Source organism: Podarcis pityusensis, assembly GCF_964106645.2.
Source record: "Podarcis pityusensis genome assembly, chromosome: 3".
Classification (NCBI taxonomy): domain Eukaryota; kingdom Metazoa; phylum Chordata; class Lepidosauria; order Squamata; family Lacertidae; genus Podarcis; species Podarcis pityusensis.
In genome coordinates, this window is record NC_138026.1 from 12,811,914 (window position 1) to 12,837,555 (window position 25,642).

Below are 25,642 nucleotides of genomic sequence, written 5' to 3' on the forward strand. Positions count from 1 at the left end.
GTCCTAAAAGCTTAAGAAAGGGCCTGCAATGCATTATTGGCACACAAGAAAGACAAACATGTCATAGCAGCAAATGAGTTGTACTGAAGTCTGGTGCATTTCCACCACTGTTGAACTGGTCAGCCAATACAGAATTGATACCAACGGTCCACATTAACTAACATTGCTCTATCTTCGTCATTCTTAAAATATTGAACCTGAACGTTTCCAACGCAAGTCTTGGGGGGTGGGGGAGAAGAAATACCATGGTAGGGTTGCCATACTTTGAAGAGCAAAAAAGAGGACACTGTGACAACTATTCAAAGCAAATAAATGCATTTTGTCTCACATTTTACCCCTGAAAAAGAGGATGTTGTCCTGGAGAAACAGGACACCTGACAACTGTAATATGGGCCATCAGGTAATATTGATGGCTGAGCATGGCAGTGTGCAACAGTCTGTTGATATCACAAGATGCTTACATTGGTTTATTTAATTTATTTAGGTAATTTGCATGTGCTGCCAGGCAGTTTTCAACTAGATCAAAGAGGTAAATTAACACAATCTGTAAAGAACACACACATCAACAAATCACTACACTGAGATGACTAATATGAGGAGGAGCAGAAGCAAAGGTCTCCCTCCAAACACTTGGAGTTACATACACTTCAGGTAACAGACTCCGCTAACCCAGAAATATTACCTCAGGTTAAGAACTTTGCTTCACGATGAGAACAGAAATCGTGCAGCAGCGGCGCAGCAGCAGGAGGAGGCCCCATTAGCTAAAGTGGTGCTTCAGGTTAAGAACAGTTTCAGGTTAAGAACGGACCTCCAGAATGAATTAAGTTCTTAACCCGAGGTACCACTGTACAAGAAAGGAGATTCTGACTCAACATGCGGTGGGGAGATCTGATGGTAAGAGCTGTTTGACAGTGGAACAGACTCCCTTGGAAGGTAGTGGGCTTGCCTGTCTTGGAGCTTTTTAAGCAGATGGCCATCTGTCAGGATTGTTTTAGCTGAGATTGCTAAGGGACACGGGTGGCACTGTGGTCCAAACCACTGAGCCTCTTGGGCTTGCCAATCGGAAGGTTGGCAGTTCGAATCCCCATGACGGGGGTGAGCTCCAGTTGCTCTGTCCCAGCTCCTGCCAACCTAGCAGTTCGAAAGCACACCAGTGCAAGTTGATAAATAGGTGTCGTAGGAAGCTAAACGGCGTTTCCGTGTTCCGTTGCGCCAGAAGCGGTTTAGTTATGCTGGCCACAGGACCCGAAAAGCTGTCTGTGGAGAAACACCAGCTCCTTTGGCCTGAAAGTGAGATGAACACCACAACCCCATAGTTAACCTTAACTGTCCAGGGGTCCTTTACCTTTTTTATTTTTTATTTTTAGTTGAGATTCCTGCATTGCAGGCGGTCGGACTTGATGGCTCGCGGGGTCCCTTGCCTTGGCTCTGCCCTCTCCGTTGCATCTCCCCTTCCACGTGATTTGGGGAGTGGGATGTGCTTGGCTCCTGCGCTCCGCTTTGCGCAGCGAGGCTGGGAGCCGGCTTGCCATTGTTACGCGCGCGCCGGCGCGCTTCCTCTCCCTGGTTCCGTTGCTATAGGAGCTCCCGTCTAACAATCCCCTCCTCCCGCTGGGTGCTCCGGGGACACGCTCGTTCTCGCGGACGCTGCCACCCGCCCAAGGAACCATTCCTGCTCTCTTGCCATCAGCCCGCGGAGGAAGCGGGGAAGAGTCATGCCCATCTACCAGGCGTCTGGGCGGCTGCTTTCGTCTGGTCTCCTCCAGCTCTCCTGGAGCGTCAGCAAAGCTTGCAGGTAAGCTGCTGGAGTCGCGGCAGGTTAAAAGGAGAAAGAAAAAGGAGGAGAGGGCGAAATCCAGGCAGATCTGGCCAGTAGTGGTCATTGTTTTTGCGGGGTGATGTAACCCCCTAGTGCTTCTGTCTAGAAAAAGGAATCTCGGAGAGCCCTGCGTTGGAAATGGTGTTGCAGCCCAAAGAGCCCAGCGCCTTTAAAAGGACCGAACGGATTGATTGACAAGCAAAGGCTATTGCGGACTTCATCACATGCGCGTAGAACTGTTCATGCGCTCGGTGGTAGGCTGCTCTCATTCAGGCTCTGTTGTTTGTCCTTTAAGGGACCACTGAGTTGACTCGGAGTTGCTTTGCTGGTGAATTGTAACTGCTTATAAGTCATACATGCAGATAGAACTGCAGCTGGTGAACTTTATTGCCGGCTATCCTCAAGACATAAAGGAGCTGGGGGGGGGGGGAATATAATTTACCTTAAAAACCATTGTAAACAGTTAAAGTCGTTGGTAGGATTTGAATAGCACTTGTAGTTTAATGATTAATTTTTGATATAATGGAGATGTACAAGATTTGGAATATTATAAAAGATGCAGGAGGAAATGGTTAATAATAGGACCCACAAAGGGGAGGAGAGGAGTCCACGAGATTCTTTGACATCTTGTTTTTATGTTGTATGTTGTATGTTTGTGATTATAAAATTTTAATTTGAAAAACCAAATAGTTTCATATAAAAATTAATAAATAAAGGAGCTCTTGGGGAAATAATAATAATAATTCCAATTTTACAATTCTATGACTATTATTGATGAGGGCAGATTTATATATTGTATATAGATCTGAATCTTGTGTCTTGACTCTATGTCGGTGAGCATGGGAATGAATGCTGAGCTAGAAACATATTGGGTTTTAAAAAATAAACAAAAAAACCCATTCATCGATTAATAAGAAAAGGAACTATGAAAATTGGCAAAGAGGAGAGAAAATGCAGATGAAATTATCATGAAGCAGCACTGGATTTGGGGTGGTGAAGTCTGTTCCCCTGCGCAGGGCACCAAACCAAGGGGGCACAAAATATTATTATTATTATTGAGAAGATCCATGCAAAAGCAACTGTATCAAAAGGAATTATTGTGAAAATAAGAAATTTCGAGGGCATGGCATGGGGCACCAAATTATTACCTACCTCAGGGCATCATATCACCAAAGCCTGGCCCAGAAGCGTGGGAGAAGTTTGGTTGCTCCCACCATACATTCAGAGTGGCTGAGGGTGCTTTGTAAGTGTCCTTTCTTCAAACCATCTGCCGGCAGCCTTCCCAGGTGCTCTGTCCTTCTTGAAAACTCAATGACGTCTCTTTCCTGTAAATCACAAAAAGCTGGGGTTTGTTTGTGTGTAAACGAACTGCCTAATATGTACCTGACAGCTGTTTATTGCTATATTTTTTTTGAAACTGAGGCCTTTTACCTTTAATGACATGTAAAGGCAAACATATAGACTTCCTTTAAAAGCAAAAGTGGGCACACCAGTTTCAGATGCCCGGTAGGCAGTCCCTCCAGATGCCCTTCATTTAAAGTTTAGGGGGGAATTCCATGAGGTTGTTCCTTTCCCATGGGACTTTTTTAGGGATTAGGAAATGTGGGCAGCTGGATAAGTTGCAGAATGCTGGGGAAATGTTTAATGGAAATTGGGGACTATAGGCACATCATAATCACTGCACCATGATAGGTAATCTCAACTCCACACCCACCCAGATTTAGGGGAATTCTGAAGCACCTTGTGAATGAGACAGCAAAATGGAAGGGGAAGGAAACTTTTGAGAAATTGAAGGCATGTTTCCAGCACAGAGCCCCCAGGTCTGAACAGAAGGTAATACAGTAGTACCTTGGGTTACATATGCTTCAGGTTACAGACGCTTCAGATTACAGACTCTGCTAATCCAGAAATAGTACCTCGGGTAAAGAACTTTGCTTCAGGATGAGAACAGAAATCGTGCTCCAGTGGCACAGCAGCAGCTGGGGGCCCCATTAGCTAAAATGGTGCTTCAGGTTAAGAACAGTTTCAGGTTAAGAAGGGACCTCCGGAACAAATTAAGTACTTAACACGAGGTACCACTGTACCTGGTGTGTCACAAAAGCTCTGTCTGTAGGTTTGGCCTCCAGGCATTCAAGCCTTAGTGCTTCCATGCCATCCTAGATAACATAAGAAGAGCCTACTGAATCAGACGAAAGGCCCATCTAGTCCTGCATCCTGTTGTAACAGTGGCCAATCAGATGCCTCTGAGATGCCTACAAGAAGGACCCAACTTTAGTCTGCCATTAACCAGCCCCCACCCACCCACCTTCTTACTTACAGGGGTTATTCATGGCTGTTGGCTTCCTCCGCCTTAGGCTCAGCTTTGTCCTTGTAGAAGTCATCAGAGAGGAGGATGGGGACAAACCTAGCATTTGTTGACTCGGTCTGCTGTTGGCTCTGGTTCTGCTTATAACTTGCCTCCTTTCCTACCACCCTCAATGGGCACCAGCCATCAATAGCCTTGTCCTCCATGTCTAATCCTCTTTTAAATCCATCCAGGTTGGATGTCACATGCGTGTGTGAACTTGCTTTGTTTGTCGTTCTTTGGGTTTGTTGTCTTGCACCTCTGACCCTCAGGTTTCACAAGGAGGCTTCTGGCAATGTGTGCAAACATCACAGCACCCGTATTTGCCAAGAGGTTGAGGGTTTATTCTTGAGGCTCAGTTGACGCACTCCTAGAAACTAGAATTTTAAAACAGATTCAAGTGAAGGCTAATGTGCCAGTCCATCTTTGACTTATGGCATTGTTGCTATGATGCACTGTTGCATCATCAGGAATATTAATGAGTTGCAAACAGCAATGGCAAACAGCAGTAGCAAAGGACAACTGACTGCAAACATAAGTGTGGTGGCCAGTGGTGACTGGCACCCTTTGGGTTGAGTGGAACGTAGGGACATCAACAGTCCGCACAGCCACAGCCAATGACAGACAGAGCCAACTAATTCTACTTTTGTCTCCATCCTCCTACCTGTTTGGAGTTCTACAAGGGCAACATTAAGACTAAGGAGAAGGTTATTTATGTAAGCCACTGCTGCGGCCTGTCTTTTGTTAGTCCAAAGACGGAAAATGAGCGAGGTCCCAACCAAAAAAGAATGGCAACTTTAGCTGACAGAATATGCGCAGTTTGCAGACTTAACATATAGAATAAGAGAACAAGAAGAACATACGTTTAGAGAAGACTGGCAAATGTTTATTGAACACATGGGGGGATATTGTTTATTGAACACATGGGGGGGAAATGTTGGCAGCATTAAGATAAATTCAGCAGTGTAAACAAGATTTGACGGATGTAATAATGGAAAACTGAAAGGCAGTGGCGGAGCTTCATGCTGTGGCACCGGGGGGTGGAGAGCAGGTGGGGGCGTGGCTCCCCCCGCGTCCCTCTTCCTCCACCAGTGCTGAATGATATAGTTTTTGTAAAATATGCAGGGATTTATGATATGCAAAATGAACCATGGAAAGAGAAGAAGGGAAGTCATTGATATTTTAAGGATGTTTAAATGAGTATTTTAAATTGTAAAACAGAAAATGTAATAGTGTGTGTGTGTGTGTGTGTGTGTAGACAAAGGAGGAGGAAGTATACAGGCAATGCCACCTGCTGTAAGAAGATAGGCTGGTAGGAACTGGCTGAAGGGAAACTGAAGTTGGTGGGGCAATATCCCATTCATTTTAATGGACCAGCTTCCACTGGCTATGGTAGTGTGGCATGCTTTACTGTGTCATGAGCCACAGGCAGAGGGCCTTCTCGGTGGTGGCGCCCGCCCTGTGGAACACCCTCCCATCAGATGTTAAGGAAATAAACAGCTACCTGATTTTTAGAAGACATCTGAAGGCAGCCCTGTTTAGGGAAGTTTTTAATGTTTGATGTTTTATTCTGTTTTTAATCTGTTGGGAGCTGCCCAGAGTGGCTGGGGAAACCCAGTGGGATGGGTGGGGTATAAATAATATATTATTATTATTATTATTATTATTATTATTATTATTATTATTCACAGTCGCATCCTTTAACAGATATGCTTAACCGCCACAGCACAAATGGGGTACATCGTAGAATTCCATTACAAAGGAGACTCATTTTTTTCCCATTTCCTCCTTCTGTCCAGAGAACCACCTCTATGAGAATATCCTTCCTTCGGTTGATTGAGAATGTTGGCTGACAAAAGGCTCGAAAACCTACAGATCTACAAAGTTCTCCAGTGCGTTCGCCAGAAAGACAAGAAACAGATTGAGAAGCTTACCAAACTCGGCTACCCGGAACTCATCAATTTCACCGAGCCAGTCGATGGAGAGGCTGCTCTTCACTTGGCCTGTGTTGCCAACGACATTGACATGTGCAACTTTCTCTTGGAGCTCGGAGCTCATCCGGATGTCCAGGACCGGATGGGCCGCACCCCCGTGATGAAAGCCGCTGAGCTGGGCCATGACTTGGCCTTGGATGTATTAGTCCAGGCCGAGGCAGACATGACCATCGTTGATGTTGAAGGAAAAGGTAAAGAGAACCAGGTGTTGGCAAGGGAGGTGGGGATTTCTCTTGTAGCTCAAGAAGTTCAATCCACATTGGGGCACATTTCAAAGTGCTGACTTTCACCTTTAAAGCTCTAAATCATGATTATTTAGTCAAATTTGTTAAGTTAAACTAACTGAAAATAGCTTGCAGATACTTAATGGGCTTAGGATTTTATTTATGTTAAGTGATGAATTAATATGTTCACCATAAGGTGAAGATCCAAGGATGTTAATGTTTAAGTTAAATTTCATAAAAATTGGGATTTGGAAAACCGGTAAAAGCACATGCAATGAAATTTAACCAAGGGGAAGCGAGGAAGTCACTTAACAAAGTTAATAACTGTAATTTTCAATAAGGCTATGATTTATGTTTGTCTTGTGTATGTGTGTGTTTGTTTGTTTGTTTATAATATTGTGAAAACTAATTTTTTTAAAAAAATAAATAATAAATTAAAGCTCTAAACCATGGGTAGGCAAACTAAGGCCCGGGGGCCGGATCCAGTCCAATCACCTTCTAAATCCAGCCCGCAGATGGTCCAGGAAACAGAATATTTTTACATGAGTAGAATGTGTCCTTTTATTTAAAATGCATCTCTGGGTTATTTGTGGGGCCTGCCTGGTGTTTTTACATGAGTAGAATGTGTGCTTTTATTTAAAATGCATCTCTGGGTTACTTGTGGGGCATAGGAATTCGTTCATTATTATTTTTTCAAAATGTAGTCCGGCCCCCCACAAGGTCTGAGGGACAGTGGACCGGCCCCCTGCTGAAAATGTTTGCTGACCCCTGCTCTAAACAGCTTGGGGCCAGGTTACTTGAAGGATGATCTCTTCCCATGCGTACTTGCCCAGGCCCTGAAATCTTCATCTGAGTTCCTTTCCCAGGTTCCCTTAGCTAATGAAGTGAGTCAGGTGTCTGCTAGGAAAAGACACTTGCATTACTTTCTAAAAAGAACCAGAGTCCTTTCTGCTGGGGATACTTCAGACTGAAATCCCCAGGTGTCAGAAAAAGTTATTTATGTATGCGACAACTGCGGCTTGTGTTTTGTTAGCCCCAAAATGGAAAATGAGTGAGGTCCCAACCAAAGAAGATTGACAACTTAGGTTGACAGAATATGCACAACTTGCAGACTTAACATATAGAATAAGAGAACAAGAAGCACATACCGGTATGTTTAGAGAAGATTGGAAAATGTTTATTGAATATATGGGAAATGTGTACAGCTGAAAACGCTGGCAGCATTAAGATAAATTCAAAAGTATCAGTAACTTTTGATGGATGTAATAATGGAAAACTGATTGGTATAGTTTTTTCTAAAACATGCAAGGATATAAGATATGTAAAATGAACCATGGAAAGAGAAGAAGGGGAGTCATTGATATCTGAAGGATGTAAAGTGCTTATTTGAAATTGTAAAACAGAAAATTTAATAAAAATCATATTTATTTTTTTAAAAAGGAAAAGATCAGTAGTGACACCCATCCACCACCGGTTGATAGAATTAGGTTGTGAATCATCCTGATATCTATAGACAAAGGGCGGTCTATAAATTCTATCAATAAATATTAAAATACCGTATTTTTTGCTCTATAAGACTCACTTTTCCCCTCATAAAAAGTAAGGGGAAATGTGTGTGTGTCTTATGGAGCGAATGCAGGCTGCGCAGCTATCCCAGAAGCCAGAACAGCAAGAGGGATCGCTGCTTTCACTGCGCAGCGATCCCTCTTGTTGTTCTGGCTTCTGAGATTCAAATATTTTTTTTCTTGTTTCCCTCCTCCAAAAACTAGGTGCGTCTCATGGTCTGGTGCATCTTATAGAGCGAAAAATACGGTAGCTAGAATGTCATTCCCAAAGATCCTCACCTGGTACCCACATTATGGTCTTTAGATACCTGCTAAAGATAATTTTGATTTCCCTGGCCTTCATATTAATTATCATGGGTACAAATATCCAGTGTATTTTTTCTTTTAAAAAAAGGTTAGGGGTACTCTCATTTTCCTACTCCTATTGAAATACTGCCCCTCAATGAGGCCAAACTTAGGTTCACAAAATGTTTCGGGGTATGCGTACCCCTGCATCCCCCCAGGAAAAAAAGCACTGCAAATATCTGGTGCATTAGTTCTTTTCTCCATTTTCCCCCCTTTGCTAGTTTCGTATTGGTTTCCTCATTGTTTCAACTGATGTGCCTATGCTGGTTTTAGCAATGTATATTTTGGTGTTCTGATTTTAACTAATCGGTTTGAGTGTTTATTTTGGTTTGGATTGGATTGCTATATTTTAATGCCTCTGCAACCCTCCCCGAGCACTTAGTTATATGGGCAGTACGCAAGGGCAATAAGCAGATTATTTTACTACTTGGCGTTTAGTGGTTGGTCTCTCTTTTCAGGATCACGGCTGTTTCCCTGTTAAGCCACTCTGCAACTATTCTTCACACAGGTGTTCTGTTTTACTGCATTCTGCCCACCAAACGGCACTTCCGCTGTGTTCAGATGGTCCTGGAATATGGGGCGGATGTTAACAACTGCACTTTTGAGGGGAAGCCAGTTTTCGTACAAGCCTGTGAGCAGGCGCATGAGATCAGAGACATGTGCATGACATTTTTGGAGAGAGGAGCAGACCCTAATGCAACAAACCCAGTAAGAATGTTCTTAGCCATTCTAAGAGTGGGGAGCGGAATGCCGACAGGCGTAAGCGTAATAATAATTAGGGCTGCAGTGGCTAATTGGTTAAATTAATCAACCATAAAAATGTTTTAAGAATATTTATTATCCTGATCAGCCAGGCAGCAGATCATATATAGATATAGTGGTACTTCGGGTTACAGACGCTTCAGGTTACATACGCTTCAGGTTACAGACTCCGCTAACCCAGAAATAGTACCTCGGGTTAAGTACTTTGCTTCAGGATGAGAACAGAAATTGCGCAGCAGTGGTGCAGCAGCAGTGGGAGGCCCCATTAGCTAAAGTGGTACCTCAGGTTAAGAACAGTTTCAGGTTAAGAATGGATCTCCAGAACGAATTAAGTTCTTAATCCGAGGTACCACTGTATACATATATAGATATATATAACACATACAGTGGTACCTCGGTTCTCGAATGTCTCTGTTGTCGAACATTTCAGAACCCGGACACCGAAAACCAGGAAATAAATGCTTCCATTTTCAAACGTGCCTCGGAAGTTGAACGACTTCCGCTGTGTGTTTTTCAATTTTTCAAATTTCTCAATTGCATTTGCAGCCAGTCCTTTGTGCCTCGGTTTCCGAACATTTCGGAACTCGGGACGGTCTTCTGGAATGGATTACGTTCGAGAACCGAGGTACTGCTGTAATTTGAAAAACTGCAGATGGTATAATAATAATAATAATAATAATAATAATAATAATTTATTATTTATACCTGCCCATCTGGCTGAGTTTCCCCAGCCACTCTGGGCTGCTTCCAATCGAGTGTTAAAAACAATACAGCATGGTAAGGAAGCTCATAAAAATAAATTCATACTAAAATACTGGTGAATTTCCAGGAAGCCTTTTTATGTATGGATATTAAGAAATTGCAAACTGATGTGGACATTTGGAGATGATTGAGGAAATGAGAAAAGTGGAGAAATGTCAGATTCATCTATTGCTCCTCCTGGCATTATCAAGACACACTAATACACATGTAAATTCAAGATAGGGAGCAGGCCACAGAAATATCTCATGTTTTCTGCTAGGATCGTGATCTTTTTCAGAGAGGCTGCTTTGTACCTGAAGAACAATGGCTCCCATTGTACACACGGTCCCCTTTTTTCTCAGGTAGTGGAGAGGGCAGCAAGGAGCTTCTTAGCAGCCCTAACCCCTGTTCATGGCTTGCATTCTTTATAGAATAAGACATTTCCTCTGTCCCCCCCCCCCGCATTTTTTGCAATATAGTAAATGAGCAAAATATGTTAAATTTTTTTTCTCTCTCTCTCTCTCTCTCCTGTCCCTCTCTTTCTCCCTTTCTCTGATCTGCAGGCGACCGGCCGCACAGCCCTGATGGAAGCAGCCAGAGAAGGGGTTTTGGATGTGGTCCGCGGTATTCTTGAGAGAGGTGGAAATGTTAATGTTTTTGACAATGAAAGACACCATGCCGCACATTTTGCAGCCAAAGGAGGGTTTTTTGAGGTATTCTTTGTTGGTGGTGTCAGAAACAAAGGTACCCAGCCCAAGGAACTCTCTCAGTTAATTACCGTAGTTTTCGCTCCATAACACACGTTTTTTTCCTCCTAGAAAGTAAGGGGAAATGTCTGTGTGTGTTACGGAGCAAATGCTTCCCTCCTCCGTGGTTTCCAGCGGGAGAAGAGCCACTGAATGGGGAGGAGAGAGGGACAGAGTGCCTGCTTCTTTAAAGGAGCAAAGCGGGAGGGGAGGGGAGCCGCTTACACGAGTGTAAGCGGCTCCTGTCCGGTTGGCTCCTTTAAAGCAAGCAGGCTCTCTTGTATCTCTCTCGTCCCCACTCAGTGGCTCTTCTCCCGCTTTGCTGGAAATAGCAGGAAAGATTTTCAGCTCGCTAAGAGGGGGTGGGGAGGAGGGAGAGAAGCAGAGCCTGCTTGCTTTAAAGGAGCAAAGCACTCGTGTAAGCGGCTCGTGTCCGGTTGGCTCCTTCAAAGCAAAAAGCAAGCAGGCTCTCTGTATCTCTCTCCTCCCGCTTTGCTTTTCAGCTCGCTAAGGGCGGGGGGGGGGGGAGGAGGAGGAGGGAGAGAAGCAGAACCTGCTTGCTTTAGGCTCCTTTAAAGCAAGCAGGCTCTCTGTCCCTCCAGCAAAGGTTTTCAGCTCGCTAAGGGGGGGGGAGGAGGGAGAGAAGCAGAGCCTGCTCCACGTGTGCTTCTTGTCCCTTGAGTGCTTTTCCTTCCCTCCCCACTTAAAACGTGGTTACAAAGCACAGATCCACATGGATCCTCAGGATTTTTGCACTGGGTCACCCCAAATTCACCATCACATCACATAGCATGTCCATGGCTACAGTTTGCACCAAAAAAATCACGCACCCACTGTTGCCTGGGGCTGCAGTGGTGCAAAAACGTGGTTACAAACATGGATCCACATGGATCCTCAGGATTTTTGCATTGGGCTACCCCAAACTCACCGTCAGATCACATGTCTGTGGCCACAGCATGAACCACAAAAATCATACATCCACTGTTTCATTTAGAATATTTTTTTTCTTGTTTTCCTCCTCTAAAAACTATATGCGTGTTATGGTTGGGTGCGTGTTATCGAGCGAAAAATACGGTACTAATAATCAGGCTTGGCTAACAGAGGGGATCCCAGAAAATCCAATTTCGCTTTTTCCCAAAGCACACTTTTCAGAATGTTTAGCTTGACCTGAATAGAAAGAAACATGGAGTTACTATAGTCATGTGCTATGACAAGAGGGATGTGGGTGGCGCTGTGGTCTAAACCGCTGAGCCTCTTGGGCTTGCTGATCAGAAGGTCAGCGGTTCGAATCCCCACAACGGGGTGAGCTCCCGTTGCTCTGCCCCAAATCCTGCCAACCTAGCAGTTCGAAAGCACGCCAGTGCAAGTAGATAAATAGGTACCACTGCGGCCGGAAGGTAAAAGGTGTTTCTGTGCACTCTGGTTTCCGTCACAGTGTTCCGTTGTGCCAGAAGCAGTTTAGTCATGACCCAGAAAGCTGTCTGTGGACAAACGCCAGCTTCCTTGGCCTGAAAGCGAGATGAGCACCACAACCCCATAGTCACCTTTGACTGCACTTAACCGTCCAGGGGTCCTTTACCTTTACCTTTACCTTTTTTGTGTGCTGTGATAACTTGGGGTTTTCCCTACTCCCCTGCACAACCTGAGGGTCATTGTCCTGAAGGAAGAGGCAGTGGTGGCCAGCACCACTCAGCCTTTGCCTCCTTCAAGGAGGGAGAATCTTGAAGATCTGGAGAGCAGTGAGGAGTCGTGATGATGGTTTTGAAAGTGGCAGATAGCTAGTTAAAGAGTCAGAACGATGATCCCTTTGGGTAAGAAAGGTAAAGGGACCCCTGACCGTTAATAATAATAATAATAATAATAATTTATTATTTGTACCCCGCCCATCTGGCTGGGCCTCCCCAGCTACTCTGGGCGGCTTCCATAGAAACAAAAAATACAGTAAAATATCACAGATTAAAAGCTTCCCTGAACAGGGCTGCCTTAAGATGCCCTCTAAATGTCAGGTAGTTATTTATTGCTTTGACATCTGATGGGAGGGCGTTCCACAGGGCGGGCGCCACTACCGAGAAGGCCCTCTGCCTGGTTCCCTGTAGCTTTGCTTCTCACAATGAGGGAACCGCCAGAAGGCCCTCGGCGCTGGACCTCAGCGTCCGGGCAGAACGATGGGGGTGGAGACGCTCCTTCAGGTGTACTGGGCCGAGGCCGTTAGGTCCAGTTGCGACCAACTCTGGGGTTGCGGCGCTCATCTCGCTTTACTGGCCGAGGGAGCCAGCGTACAGCTTCCGGGTCATGTGGCCAGCATGACTAAGCCGCTTTCTGGCGAACCAGAGCAGCGCACGGAAACGCCGTTTACCTTCCCACCAGAGTGGTACCTATTTATCTACTTGCACTTTGACATGCTTTCGAATTGCTAGGTTGGCAGGAGCAGGGACCGAGCAACGGGAGCTCACCCCGTCACGGGGATTTGAACCACCGACCTTCTGATCAGCAAGTCCTAGGCTCTGTGGTTTAACCCACAGCGCCACCCGCGTCCCTTTGAGTAATACTACATTTTATATTCAATATTTCTTTGTGTGGTTTTTTAAAAATAGCACCTGCAAAGGGCCCAGTCTAGATTGGGAGTGGTTTTGTGCAATACCATAAAAAAATGGAGCCCACCCTCAAATTTACTATTTGCCCAAGAGGTGAAGTTGCATAGTAGCAACTTTTGTCTCAAGGCAATTGCCAATTTCAACTGGGAGAAGGGATTTATTTTGGAAGTCACTGCAGCAATGATGGGAGGAGGATTAAACTCCTTCTCCCTGTTCCTCAATTCTGTTGTGGATCACGGCTCCCCACGCAGGGCTCTTATGGGATAGCGGTGGGCTTTGGCCATCTTTGGTTGTGAGGCTGAAATTTAGCACCCCCAAAGGAATCTTCTCAGTGATGGATCTTCTCAATTTTGTACCCCCTCGGCTTGGCGCCCTGTGCGGGGAAGCCAACTTCGCTGCTCTAAATTGGGCACTGTTTTGAAACAGCCACACAAATGCAGAGGCACATTTCACGTGATATGGAGTTTGGCCCTTGTCAGAAGGAGAAAAAGGCTTATTTTAAAGCACAGGTGGGCGACCTTCGGCTCTCCAGACCATAGCTGACAACTTTTCCCTTTTCTTGCGATGAATCCTATTCGGAATAAGGGGATTTCCCTTTTAAAAAGGGAAACGTTGACAGCTATGCTCCAGACGTTGCTGGACTCCAACTCCCATCAGCCCCAGTGAACATGGTGCCGTGGTCAGGAAATATGGGTTTTGTAGTCTCGCAAATTTTGAAAGGCTGCAGGTGCTCCAGCCCTTGCCTTAAGTGGAGGTATTTCTGTGCAGGAATTTTGCCCTCTCACCATTACAAGTATTAATTAGGCCATGGGTAGGCAAACTAAGGCCCGGGGGCCACATCCGGCCCAATCGCCTTCTAAATCCAGCCCGTGGACAGTCCAGGAATCAGTGTCTTTTTGCATTAGTAGAACGTGTCCTTTCATTTAAAATGCATCTCTGGGTTATTTGTGGGGCATAGGAATTCGTTCATTTCCCCCCAAAAAATATAGTCCAGCCCCCACAAGGTCTGAGGGACAGTGGACCAGCCCCCTACTGAAAAAGTTTGCTGACCCCTGAATTAGGCCTTTCTCTGGCGCCCCAGCTTATATAGTTACAGCTTTTCAGACTGTTTAAATGGCATCCATTTGCTGCAATTTTGCTGAGAAGAAAACAGGTACAGTACATTTGGTTAAAGTATGTCTGTCTTGGTTTAATGGTGTTGACTTTGCTTCGCAGATCCTGAAGCTTATTTCCGCCTACAATGGAGATGTGGGTTTGATAGCCATGAATGGAAACACGCCGCTGCATTACGCTGCTGCTGGGGGTTATGCAGAGTGTTGCAGATTTATAGGTCAAAGAGGTAAAGGATGGTTGTCTGAGAATGAAGCGCTCCCCCCAACCCCGGGATAAACTCAGGGGTTCAGTCACCTGATTCAGTGAACGAGAATCCACTGCACTCAAGCAGGAACAGAACAATCTCATTTTGGTGCCTGTAATATACTACATCAGGGTGGTCCAACCCACAGCTGTGGCCCTCGATGCCTTGTCTGGCGGCCTTCAGCAACATTCAGGAAAATGACATCTTAAAGCCTTAAGAAATTTTTGCGTGAAATCTTGTTAGAAAAAGCACCCACGTCTGTTTGCGTATGAAATTGGTTTACTGGTTGCATGTATTGAATCTGTTAAATACACAATATGTATTTAATCAAATATATTAACTGTGTATATTAAATAATATCAAATATATTGTGAATGCTTTATTATATGGACATTTAATTTGTGGGGTTGCCTGTGGATTGTTCGCACATCCACAGAGGTGAGCAGGTTGTGGGCTGGTGTGTGGTGCTTGTGTCCAAGCAAGGGAGTGTGTGAAAGAATGTAGGATTGCCACACCCACCTTTAGCCACACCCACAAACTGCATGTGGCCCCCCAAGGGTTGATCAAGGATGAATATGGCCCTCAGGCCAGAAAGGGTTAGCCACCTCTATTCTGTAAGAATCTTGAGAGCCATGAAATGAATGAGTCAACCACGGTTTTGATGATCCCCAGGTGTTGAGACTTTCTTTTGACTCATTTTCTAAGATTTTGGAGCTGTCTTCATTGGAACTTACACTTTTGCCTTTTAGGCACTGACCCTACATGGAGGAACCTAGAGAAAAAGACACCGAGGCAGGTGGCTAAAGACGGTGGATTCAAAGCAGCAAGTAAGGAGATTCGTAAGATTGAGCGGCGTTATGCCAAATATTCCAAGCCCAAGCCTGGGGTGAAGAACCCCAACCCGCCCTGGGCTGTTAGGCTACACGACTGGACCGTAGAACACCAGGCAAGTCTTCGCGAAGCATTTGAGATTGCAGATCGAGGGGACGGGGCCGTGAACAAGGAAGATTTTGTGTCCATCATCGAAGAGAGGTGTCCGTTTGTGGAGGCTGAACAATTAATGACCATTGCTCAGGCTCACGAGAAAACGCGAGCAGGAGGGATTAAGTTCGAGGAGTTTCTTAAGGGCAACCGGTTCTTGCAGAAAGCCTTCCTCCTTACATCTTATGGTCCCAAGAAGAAGAAACCCAAGAAAGCGAGAGGCAGGAAAGCCAAGTTTGTCGCCCCTATGCCAATCTGCGTCATTCCGGAGAGTGCGTACCCGCGGCGGGCAGATGGCGGGCCACCTGAGTACATGATTGAAACCTATAAGAACGTGACGGACTGCAACCGGTTCAATCGGGACCACCCTCCCGAGCACCCCATCCAAGATGATTCGTGGTGGTACATTGACGACCCGTTGAAGACTTTCGCCCACATCAACTACCTAGCTAAAGACGGAGACCTTTCGTCCATGAAGAAAGCCTTTGAGGCAGGGGTATCAGTGGACATACGAGACCATTTCTACAAAACTCCTCTGATGGCCGCTTGCGCAAGTGGGAACATCGAAGTGGTGAAGTTTCTCCTGGAAAGGGGGTGGGTTTACTTCCTCTGGTGGCTTACTGGGCTGGTGGGCATAGGAGGCAACCCTGTAGACACAAGTAATGTGGGATTTATGTGGGAATGTTGAGGAAGGTAGGAGAGGATGTATTGATGAAACATTATCCTTCCTCACTCACACCAGTGAGCAAGCAGGAGAGCACATTCCCTTGTAGATAGTTGGAAGCAAGTTGATGGATTCATTAGAATCATTTAACTTAAGCAATCAAGTCTGGCTTGTTCCTGGTAAGTGCCTCCTTTTATTTCCCTCTTAAAATAATAATAACACAAGACAGTCTTCTTTAAAAGTAAGAATAAAGTTTTACTTACATTCAGTTCACAGCAGTAATCTGAAGGCAGGTTTGATCTTGGGGTTACAGTTACATTTGTACAGAAAAGAAGTCTGAGCTACACCTCAGACTTTCTGCCTTGTGGCTTCCACTCTGTAAGGATGACCCATGTGTTAGCTAAGAGCCAGGAGAGGAGTTCCAAGAGAGAAGTCTGAAAAGAGAAAAAGGGAAGATGGCTTTGTGGCTAGCCCTTTCACAGGGTCTGCTAAGCTCATGCACATCTACCTGGTCATACACAAGGGCAGGAGGCTCCAGAGCAGGTATGGCAGGAAGTCCTCCCTGTCTGGAGCCACATTCCCCTAGGTGTCCGCTCTAGGCAACAGGAAAATGTTGTACTTGACTGCTTCAGTGATGATACATTTCCCAATTTATGAGGGGTGTATCCATGCCCTGTGCAGCTGGCCGACATGGTGTCATTAGAAAGCATTCCAGACCCTCCATGTCCCAGAATCTGGCGGGCCTTAAAAGTAGAAGAGTGAAGAGCTCAAAGACAGAGGGCACATAGCAGCACCTGTAGAAGTGACAAATGAGGAAGTGGGAGAAACGGAGGGTGGAGATTCACTTGGGACAATGCCTTTATCCAAGAGGCTGGGTTCTATAGCCTCTCTTTGTAATATTGAAATGAAAAGGGAGGGTAAGAAACTTTTCCTTGTCTTGATACTTTCCTGGGCAACCAGCCAGGAGCTGCTGACAGCATCCTGACAGTGGGTGATGATGATAATTATTATTTATTATTTATTTATTTATTTATTTATTTATTTATACCCTGCCCATCTGGCTGAGTTTCCCCAGCCACTCTGGGCAGCTTCCAATCGAGTGTTAAAAACAATACAGCATTAAATATTAAAAACTTCCCTAAACAGGGCTGCGTTCAAATGTCTTTTAAAGATAAAATAGCTGCTTATTTCCTTCACATCTGAAGGGAGGGCGTTCCACAGGGCGGGCGCCACTACCGAGAAGTAGTGGGTAGCTTTGGACAGGCCACCAAGTCTTACCCTATCCGACTTCACAAGATGGTTGTGAAGGAAGCAACAGAAGGCTGCACCCAAAGGGACGGGCTAGAACAGTAGTCAACTTTTTCATATCCTTCCTTCAACCCAAAGATGCATTTGGAGACCCATTTCTTTGTGTGTTCTTTGTGGTAGAGGTGCGGTTGTCTCCCATATTAGTTCAGGCTGCAGGCGAGTAGTAGTGTGTCCTCACCCATGAGTTGAAGACAAATGGCTATGTCCAGCACAAGTGACCATTGTGATGTGACAGCCTAGGCAAGTTGTCATGGAAGATTGTATGTTTGACTGGAGGAGCTACGTTTCCAACCATGGTGGGAGCAATGGACCAGGACTGAGGAGAGCCACAGCCAGATCCTTCTTCAGCCATGGAACTCATCTGGTGACCTTAGGTCAGTCACCATCTCTAAGCCTAACTAACCTAACTCTCAGATTTGTTGCAAGAGTGAAATGGGGTGGGGGAGAATGCAATGCATGATAGCCTTAGCCCCTTGGAGGAAAGGCAGTATATGACTGTGTACATATACCTTGAGGGACGTGGGTGGCGCTGTGGGTTAAACTACAGAGCCTAGGGGTTGCTGATCAGAAGGTCGGTGGTTTGAATCTCCGTGATGGGGTGAGCTCCCGTTGCTTAGTCCCTGCTCCTGCCAACCTAGCAGTTTGAAAGCATGTCAAAGGGCAAGTAGATAAATAGGTACCGCTCCAGCAGGAAGGTAAACGGTGTTTCCATGTGCTGCTCTGGTTCGCCAGAAGCGGCTTAGTCATGCTGGCCACATGACCCGGAAGCTGTACGCCAGCTTCCTCGGCCAATAGAGCGAGATGAGCGCCGCAACCCCAGAGTCGGCCACTACTGGACCTAATGGTCAGGGGCCCCTTTACCTTTACATATACTTTGAAGCACATTTAAAGCACATGACTTCTCCAAAGAATCCTGGGAAAGGTAGTTTGTTATGGGGTGCTTGGAATTGTAGCTCTGGGGGGGAGTAAATTACAGTTTCCAAGGTTCTTCCAGGGAACTCATGTACTTTAAATGTACCGTCTGTATGTGGATGCTTTGACCTTGTTTGCAAACCGCTTAGAGATTGGCTTAAAGAAAGGTGTTGCATCAATTGTTGTCAGGCAGCAGAGGAACCAACCCCCATGGCTGGTTGCCAGGAATGGACAAGACAAGGGAAAATCCTTATCATCTGCTTTTATTCAATATTCACAGAGAGAGGCTTAGAAATGTGGCCTCTCGGAATAATGGTGTTGCTCCGAGTAAATCTCCGCTTCTCTCCCACTTCCTCAATCATCATCCCTTCTACGGTTGGCGCTGAGGGCCCTTTGCTCTCCTATTTTTAAGATTCGCTGGGTTCTGGGAGATGGTGGGTCTGGAATGCTTTCTAGTGATAATGTATCAGCCAACTGTCAGCTGTGACCTCCCTCAAACCCCTGTTGTAATTCTGAATGGTCTTCTTCTTTGAAGGGTCAGGCTGGGGAGGTGGGCTTCACCATTCCTCCTCTACCCAGTCCCAGACAATTGTGTACCATCATTGTGGTGATGAATAATGGCAGTTGGTCAGGGCCGGATTTAGGTTTGATGAGCCCCTAAGCTACTGAAGGTAATGGGGCCCTTTATATGTCCAGCTGTCCTTTGACAGGAACAAACTGTTTCTGTTTTTTGTGTTGATTATACCGTATTTTTCGCTCTATAAGACACACTAGACCACAAGACGCACCTAGTTTTTGGAGGAGGAAAACAAGAAAAAAAAATCTGAATCTCAGAAGCCAGAACAGCAAGAGGGATTGCTTCGCAGTGAAAGCAGCAATCCCTCTTGCTGTTCTGGCTTCTGGGATAGCTGTGCAGCCTGCATTCACTCCATAAGATGCACACACATTTCCCCTTACTTTTTAGGAGGGAAAAAGTGAGTCTTATAGAGCAAAAAAAACGGTATGCTATATGGTAATTTATGTACTCATTACTTAGATCATAGGAGCCTACAGACCACAAAACACTTTTGCTGTATATAGGTTTTGTTTTATTTGGTTTTTATCTTATATTTTGGAAATGTACATCCAGGTATGGTTTTTTCCTTTAATTTTTTTTGGGGGGGCCAAGAGAGTGGGGCCCTAAGCTATAGCTTGTTAGCTTACATGTCAATCAGGCACTGCAGTAGTTGTAACAGAAACCGGCATTGGTGTGTGCAAATTAGTGGAGATTCATTCTCCTTGTCTGCCATCATGGGATTGTTGTCTATCACATGGCGGTGTATGTTTTCATTCCACAGAATGGGAAGTGACGGAGACAGGATGTTTGTGTTACTGTGTTCCATGAAGTGGGACGATTGTTCTTTTTCTCTTTGCTGTCTGATGCTAGAGAGAGAGGGAGCCATGTTGCAGTGCTCCGTGTGTGTTTATATATAAATAAAGTAGATTAGCCAAAATGCTGAGTTGCTGAGGTCTGTTACACAAGCTGCACAAACTCTGTGGATCCCTAAGTGTGCTGATGTCTGTTGGCATCGGTCTCTATGATGTTCGGGAAGAAGAAAGCTTTTGAAGCTCCCGAACGATCCACCAGGAGGGAGAGAACATGCCAGTCGGGCATGTGTCTCTGCCAGGGTCCTACACGAGAGTAGGATGGATCCTAATACAAATCAGGTCCCTTCTCATTGGAATTCACTGAAATGAAATTCCTCAAATGTCCCTATGTGACAAAACAGCATATTTCTAATATAGAGAACAATTGTTCTTTGCCTGCAGGGCTAATGTGAACGCAACAGACAATTTCATGTGGACTGCTCTCCACCATGCATGCCATGCAGGCCAGCAGGATATTGCTGAACTGCTCATCAATTCTGGAGCAACAGTAGATGCTATTTCAATCAACTATGGAACCCCATTGATGAGAGGCCTTGAGAGCTGCCGACTGGACACGGTTCATCATTTGGTCAACGCCGGTGCTAAGCCTCAGCTGACAAACAGAAAAGGTAAAACCTTTGTGTTACTGCTAATTGACAGCCAATGCAACCTTTAAATTAGCTATGGTGTTTCATCAGTAACTTCTGACCTAGACAGGAATTTGAATCATTGCCCCTTTACATTTTCTTTTTCTTTTTTTTAAAAAATAACTCTTTCCAGCTTATGTTGTTGTTTTCGTTTAGTCATTTAGTTGTGTCCAATTCTTCATGACCCCATGGACCAGAACACGCCAGGCACTCCTGTCTTCCACTGCCTCCCGCAGTTTGGTCAAACTCATGTTCGTAGCTTCGAGAACACTGTCCAACCATCTCGTCCTCTGTCGCCCCTTCTCCTTGTGCCCTCAGTCTTTCCCAACATCAGGGTCTTTTCCAGGGAGTCTTCTCTTCTCATGAGGTGGCCAAAGTATTGGAGCCTCAGCTTCAAGTTCTGTCCTTCCAGTGAGCATTCAGGGCTGATTTCCTTCAGAATGGATAGGTTTGATCTTCTTGCAGTCCATGGGGCTCCCTGTCTGTGGAATGCTCTCCCTTGGGAAGTTTGTCTGGCACCCTCATTATGCACCTTTAGACACCAGGCAAAAACATTTCTTTTTAACCTGGCCTTTGGTTGATCTGATTATATCCTACGCCCTTGTGTGTGGGGTTTTTTTCAGGAGGGGGCTATTGGGTTGTTGTTTTTATTTCTATTATGTATTTTGTGGTTTTATGCCTTGATTTTATTCTGTAAACTCAGGCCTCCTCGACCTCAGCCCTCCAGATGTTTTTGGCCTACAACTCCCATGATCTCTAGTTAGCAGGACCAGTGGTCAGGGATGATGGGAATTGTAGTCTCAAAACATCTGAAGGGCCGAGGTTGAGGAAGCCTGTGTAAACTGCTCTGAGACCCCTGGGTATAGGGTGGTATATAATGTCAATAAATAAATAAATAAATAAGGAAGAGGTAGGCACCAATGGATTCAAAATCCATTCATTTTACAATGCTTCACCACTGAACTTTATGCACCCAGGTTAGTTGTATCTCAATAGCATCTTTACCACCCAAATACTCTGGGCTCCCATCCCACTCTGTCCCTGTATTCTTGGTGACATGGAATCACTCTGGCATCAGGCAGAAGAACGCCACTGCCCTCACATACTGAGCCACCTTCTTTTTTCAAACAGGACAAAACGCTCTGGAAGTTGCAAAGGCTTATGCTGACACCCGGCTGGTCCACTACATTCAAGACACGCTGGACCGCATGCCGAAGCCACCGGACAGCAAAGGGGACAAGCAGAAAGGGAAAAAGGGGGCCAAGCCAAAGGCACCGGCCAAAGCAGCCTCAGCAGCCTCAGGAGCCCCAACCACTCCAGCAACGCCTGCCACTCCCAAGGCAAAGATGCCAGATCCTGCGTCGAAAGAGTCTGTGAAAGAGGAGGTAAGGCGATGCCATGGTTCTGCACAAGAGATTTCTTCAATGGTGGGTTCTCCAGATGTTGCTGGACTCAACTCTCGTCATCCCCAGGCAGCTTGGCCAGGGGGTGATGGGAGCAGAAGACCTCAACAGCTTGCATGGTAGCCAGAAGCATCATAGCCAGACACTGGAGAGACTTGTCTGGAGTAAGCATGGATGGACCAGTGGTATCAAATAGTGTGGGAAACAGCCTTATTAGAAAAACTAACCCATAAACTGAAGCTGACACAGGGACAAATAGAAGAAGATGCCTTCGGCCTGGTATAGCTCCCCTTTATCACATACACAGCCCAACAAGACAACGACACGAATCCGCCAACAACATACAAATCAATCTGGCTAACCTGATCAAAAAATGCACACACACACACACACACACACACACACCACTCACACACAAAAACAAATCTCACTACAGCCAATGAAAGACAACCACCCACACCCTAGACCACCCCCAAGCTTTCTCACCACCAAGGAAACACAACTAGCGAATAGTAAGAGAGCCCACACAAGTGACGCTGACACAATACCCCACACGTACACTAAGTAGAAGCATAGAAGCATTGCCACCTGACCCCACCCCACCCCACGCCTCCCCCTCATCCCCCCTTTTCTTCCTAACCTAACATTGTATGTAACACTAATGTCTCACAACAAATGAAACTGATCTGTAGAAAGCACAACTTGAAAAAAGAGACAATGCACATAGTTTTGTAAACTAAGAAATCTTTACTACAGGGGTAGGCAACTTAAGGCCCAGGGGCCGGATCCGGCCCAATTGCCTTCTCAATCTGGCCCACAGACGGTCTGGGAATCAGCGTGTTTTTACATGAGTAGAATGTGTGCTTTTATTTAAAATGCATCTCTGGGTTATTTGTGGGGCCTGCCTGGTGTTTTTACATGTCAAAGAGATGTCAAAGAGAACAACAACTACCAGACTTTTAGAAGACATCTGAAGGCAGCCCTGTTTAGGGAAGCTTTTAATGTTTAATGTATTACGGTATTTTAATATTCTTTTGGAAGCCGCCCAGAGTGGCTTGGGAAGCCCAGCCAGATGGGTGGAGTATAAATAATAAATTATTATTATTATTATTATTATTATTATTATTATTATTATTATTATTATCAGTGCTCACATTGCAATGGGGGAGCAGCCTCCATGACCCCCATACCTACTGCGACAGCCCCCTGCTTTTGGATTTTGACACATAACGAGAAACTTGGGTTGCAAAAAGGCCTCTTCCGGCTAATTGCGTGAGACATTTACGACACACACAAACACTTGTGTAACTGATGATGTTCTGTGTTTAAGGTTCTACCGTCATCGGAAACAATCGCTGAGAAATCTCTCTTCGAGGAGAAGAAAGAATCCCTCAAGGATAATGTCGTCCATCTGAATTCACTGATAACCAGAGGAGCCACAAGGAAAGTTAATATCACTTTCACACCACAGAGGGTAAGTATGTCTGCAAAATAAGACCAGCTCCCTCTGCTGATCTTAACACCCAAGTGGGTCTCTGGGGAAGAATGTGGTAGAATGGCTTGTTTCTTAAGTGTTCCACTCATCTGAGGGGGAGGAAATGATCACAAAGAGATTCTGTTCTTGAATATTTCCCCTATTGGGAGTTGTAGGGGACAGGATTGTATGTGATGCTTCAGCTATGCTGGAGTACTTCCGCTCCATAATTCTGAATCCTTTACAGCTAGATGTTGCTAACTTTATTCCAGAGCCCAGCAGTACTGGGGAGGGACTCAGTTTGCGAAACAAAATATCCAATGCTTTTTTCTGGGGGGACGCAGGGGTACACATACTCCTAAACATTTTGTGTATCTAAGTTTGGCCTCATTGAGGGGCAGTATTTCAATATGAGTAGGAAAATGAGAGTACCCATAAACATTTTATGGGGGGGGGGGACCACTGAAAATATCCTTCTGGAGAAGAAAGCTGACTGGAAAATATAAAACTTGGGAATAAGCGAGATAGTAACTGGAGGTTGCCAATCTTTCTGGGTACCATAAACACACAATGATCAAGAACACACCAGAAACCTATTCCATAGGCTACAAAAGAAGACTTCTTTCAATCCTAAATTCAGCATGGCGGGGGCATGGGAGGGGGTGTTTATAAAATATATCAACCATGCTTTTTTCCTTCTGTTAAGAAATGTACATAAGGATAGCCCATTTGCTGAATCTTAATTATGAGATCCTTTTCTCTTTCAAGACTTGGAGTCCAGAAGCGACGACCCAAGACCTTCTAAGGAAGAGAGAGATGCGCCGGCAGCGTTTTAGTTATGAGGTGGACTTCGATGACTTTATGATGCCCTTTAAGAGGAACTTTATGGAGAAAGCCCGTTTGTTACAACAGGGTGCTATTTTGCATTAATCAGTGTGGAATTCCTGCAAGGATATCCAGGAAGGAAAGGATCCAGTTCCGAAGAGGGCAAGAATCATGTTATCCTGAACTGTGATGGAAGTTTCGCTTTGTTCTTTAGTTATGTAATTTCAGTACAGGGCATGCTCGAAGTATTCAACCAGGAGGACCACTCTGTCTTGCATTTGGGAATGGATTTGTTTTCATTTATTTATTTTTTAGCAACAAGTTGGAAGATTAATGTACATTTCAGGAAAGTGGGAGTCCAGCTACCCTACTGCATTGCAGTTGACTTTTTATTACCCTCTCCCAGTCATCCAGATCTGAAACCATCTCCTTGCTTAAAAAATAGACTCTATCCTGCTACAGAAACTTGAAACCAATTATTTCCAGGTGCTATAAATATCCATTGTACTGAGCAGTGTTGGTGATACTTCTTAAATCTAGGGCAGCTGTAGAATTTGTGCAAGTCCGCAGAATTTTCCCATGAGAAGAATGTCCTGGTGCTTACGGGTGTGTAGGTTTTCCCTTATTTTTTGTGGGCATGTCGTGGGTGGGATAACATAAAAGCAATACAGATATAATACAGGAAAGTGATCTGGGTGATTCCTAGGAGGAATCTACACACATATAAAAACCGTTCTGAAAATGCTTTTAAACAAAGTTTTTAACAATACATGGAATTTTCCATAAGGCTCACCATCACCATCTAGTGTCACATTGTATATTGCACTTAAAACACACACAAAACATTTTATTTGCAGCTATACAGCTGAGTCCCTAGTTTTGATCCTTGTCCACTCAACTCTAAAAAATGAAGTTGAGAAAAATTCCTGTTTATCAAGGAAATGAAAGAACAAACAAACCATGATTTACCCCACTATGTATGTAAGTATGTATATGCACCCAATGTTCTTTGGAAGAACCTTAATATGTTTGTATTATTTAGCTAGTTATCCAATAGTCTGTAGTGAATAACCACTATTTTTTGCTGCTAGTCCTTCCTCCAAAACCAGGAATGCAAAGACAGCAGCCACAGCACTCCGATGTTTCCTCAGCCAGGACAATCAATACAGGGACAACAACAAACTGGGGTTGTTTCACTGGCCAGTGTGGTGTAGTGGTTAAGAGCGGTGGACTCGTAATCTGGTGAACCGGCTTCGCTTCCCCGCTCCTCCACATGCAGCTGCTGGGTGACCTTGGGCTAGTCACACTTCTTTGAAGTCTCTCAGCCCCACTCACCTCACAGAGTGTTTGTTGTAGGGAAGGAAGGGAAAGGAGAATGTTAGCCGCTTTGAGACTCCTTCGGGTAGTGATAAAGCGGGATATCAAATCCAAACGCTTCCTCTTGTTTCACTTGTGTCCTGCCTCCCTCTGTCTTGCTTTGTAGCATTTTTACTCACCACAGGCATACAGAAAAGTGACTTTTGTCTACCT

At 45.1% G+C, this 25,642-nt stretch overlaps 1 protein-coding gene and 2 long non-coding RNA genes across 4 annotated transcripts in view; 2 read left to right on the plus strand and 1 right to left on the minus strand.

The window, feature by feature from the left end:
• LOC308473778 overlaps window positions 1–25,642 on the plus strand; it is a 35,641-nt gene that overhangs the window by 4,217 nt on the left and 5,782 nt on the right. The window lies entirely within an intron of this gene.
• Window positions 1,587–24,623, plus strand: ANKEF1 (ankyrin repeat and EF-hand domain containing 1). Of its 2 annotated transcripts, XM_080999070.1 has the most exons (10): window positions 1,587–1,795; window positions 5,963–6,348; window positions 8,800–8,999; window positions 10,358–10,507; window positions 14,350–14,473; window positions 15,241–16,066; window positions 20,166–20,392; window positions 21,542–21,795; window positions 23,144–23,287; window positions 24,056–24,623. In XM_080999070.1, the coding sequence occupies exons 2-10, from the start codon at window positions 6,006–6,008 to the stop codon at window positions 24,215–24,217; spliced, it is 2,430 nt and encodes an 809-aa protein (XP_080855196.1). In that variant the 5' UTR covers window positions 1,587–1,795; window positions 5,963–6,005; the 3' UTR covers window positions 24,218–24,623. The 2 variants fall into 2 exon arrangements, with proteins under 2 accessions (XP_080855196.1, XP_080855197.1); XM_080999071.1 differs by lacking the exons at window positions 1,587–1,795; window positions 8,800–8,999 and having other exon boundaries at window positions 6,202–6,348.
• On the minus strand, window positions 15,990–17,817 carry LOC308473688. The gene is made up of 3 exons (XR_013984199.1): window positions 17,415–17,817; window positions 16,400–16,570; window positions 15,990–16,119 (listed from the first exon to the last, which is right to left on the minus strand). It is a non-coding gene; the product is annotated as an uncharacterized lncRNA (long non-coding RNA).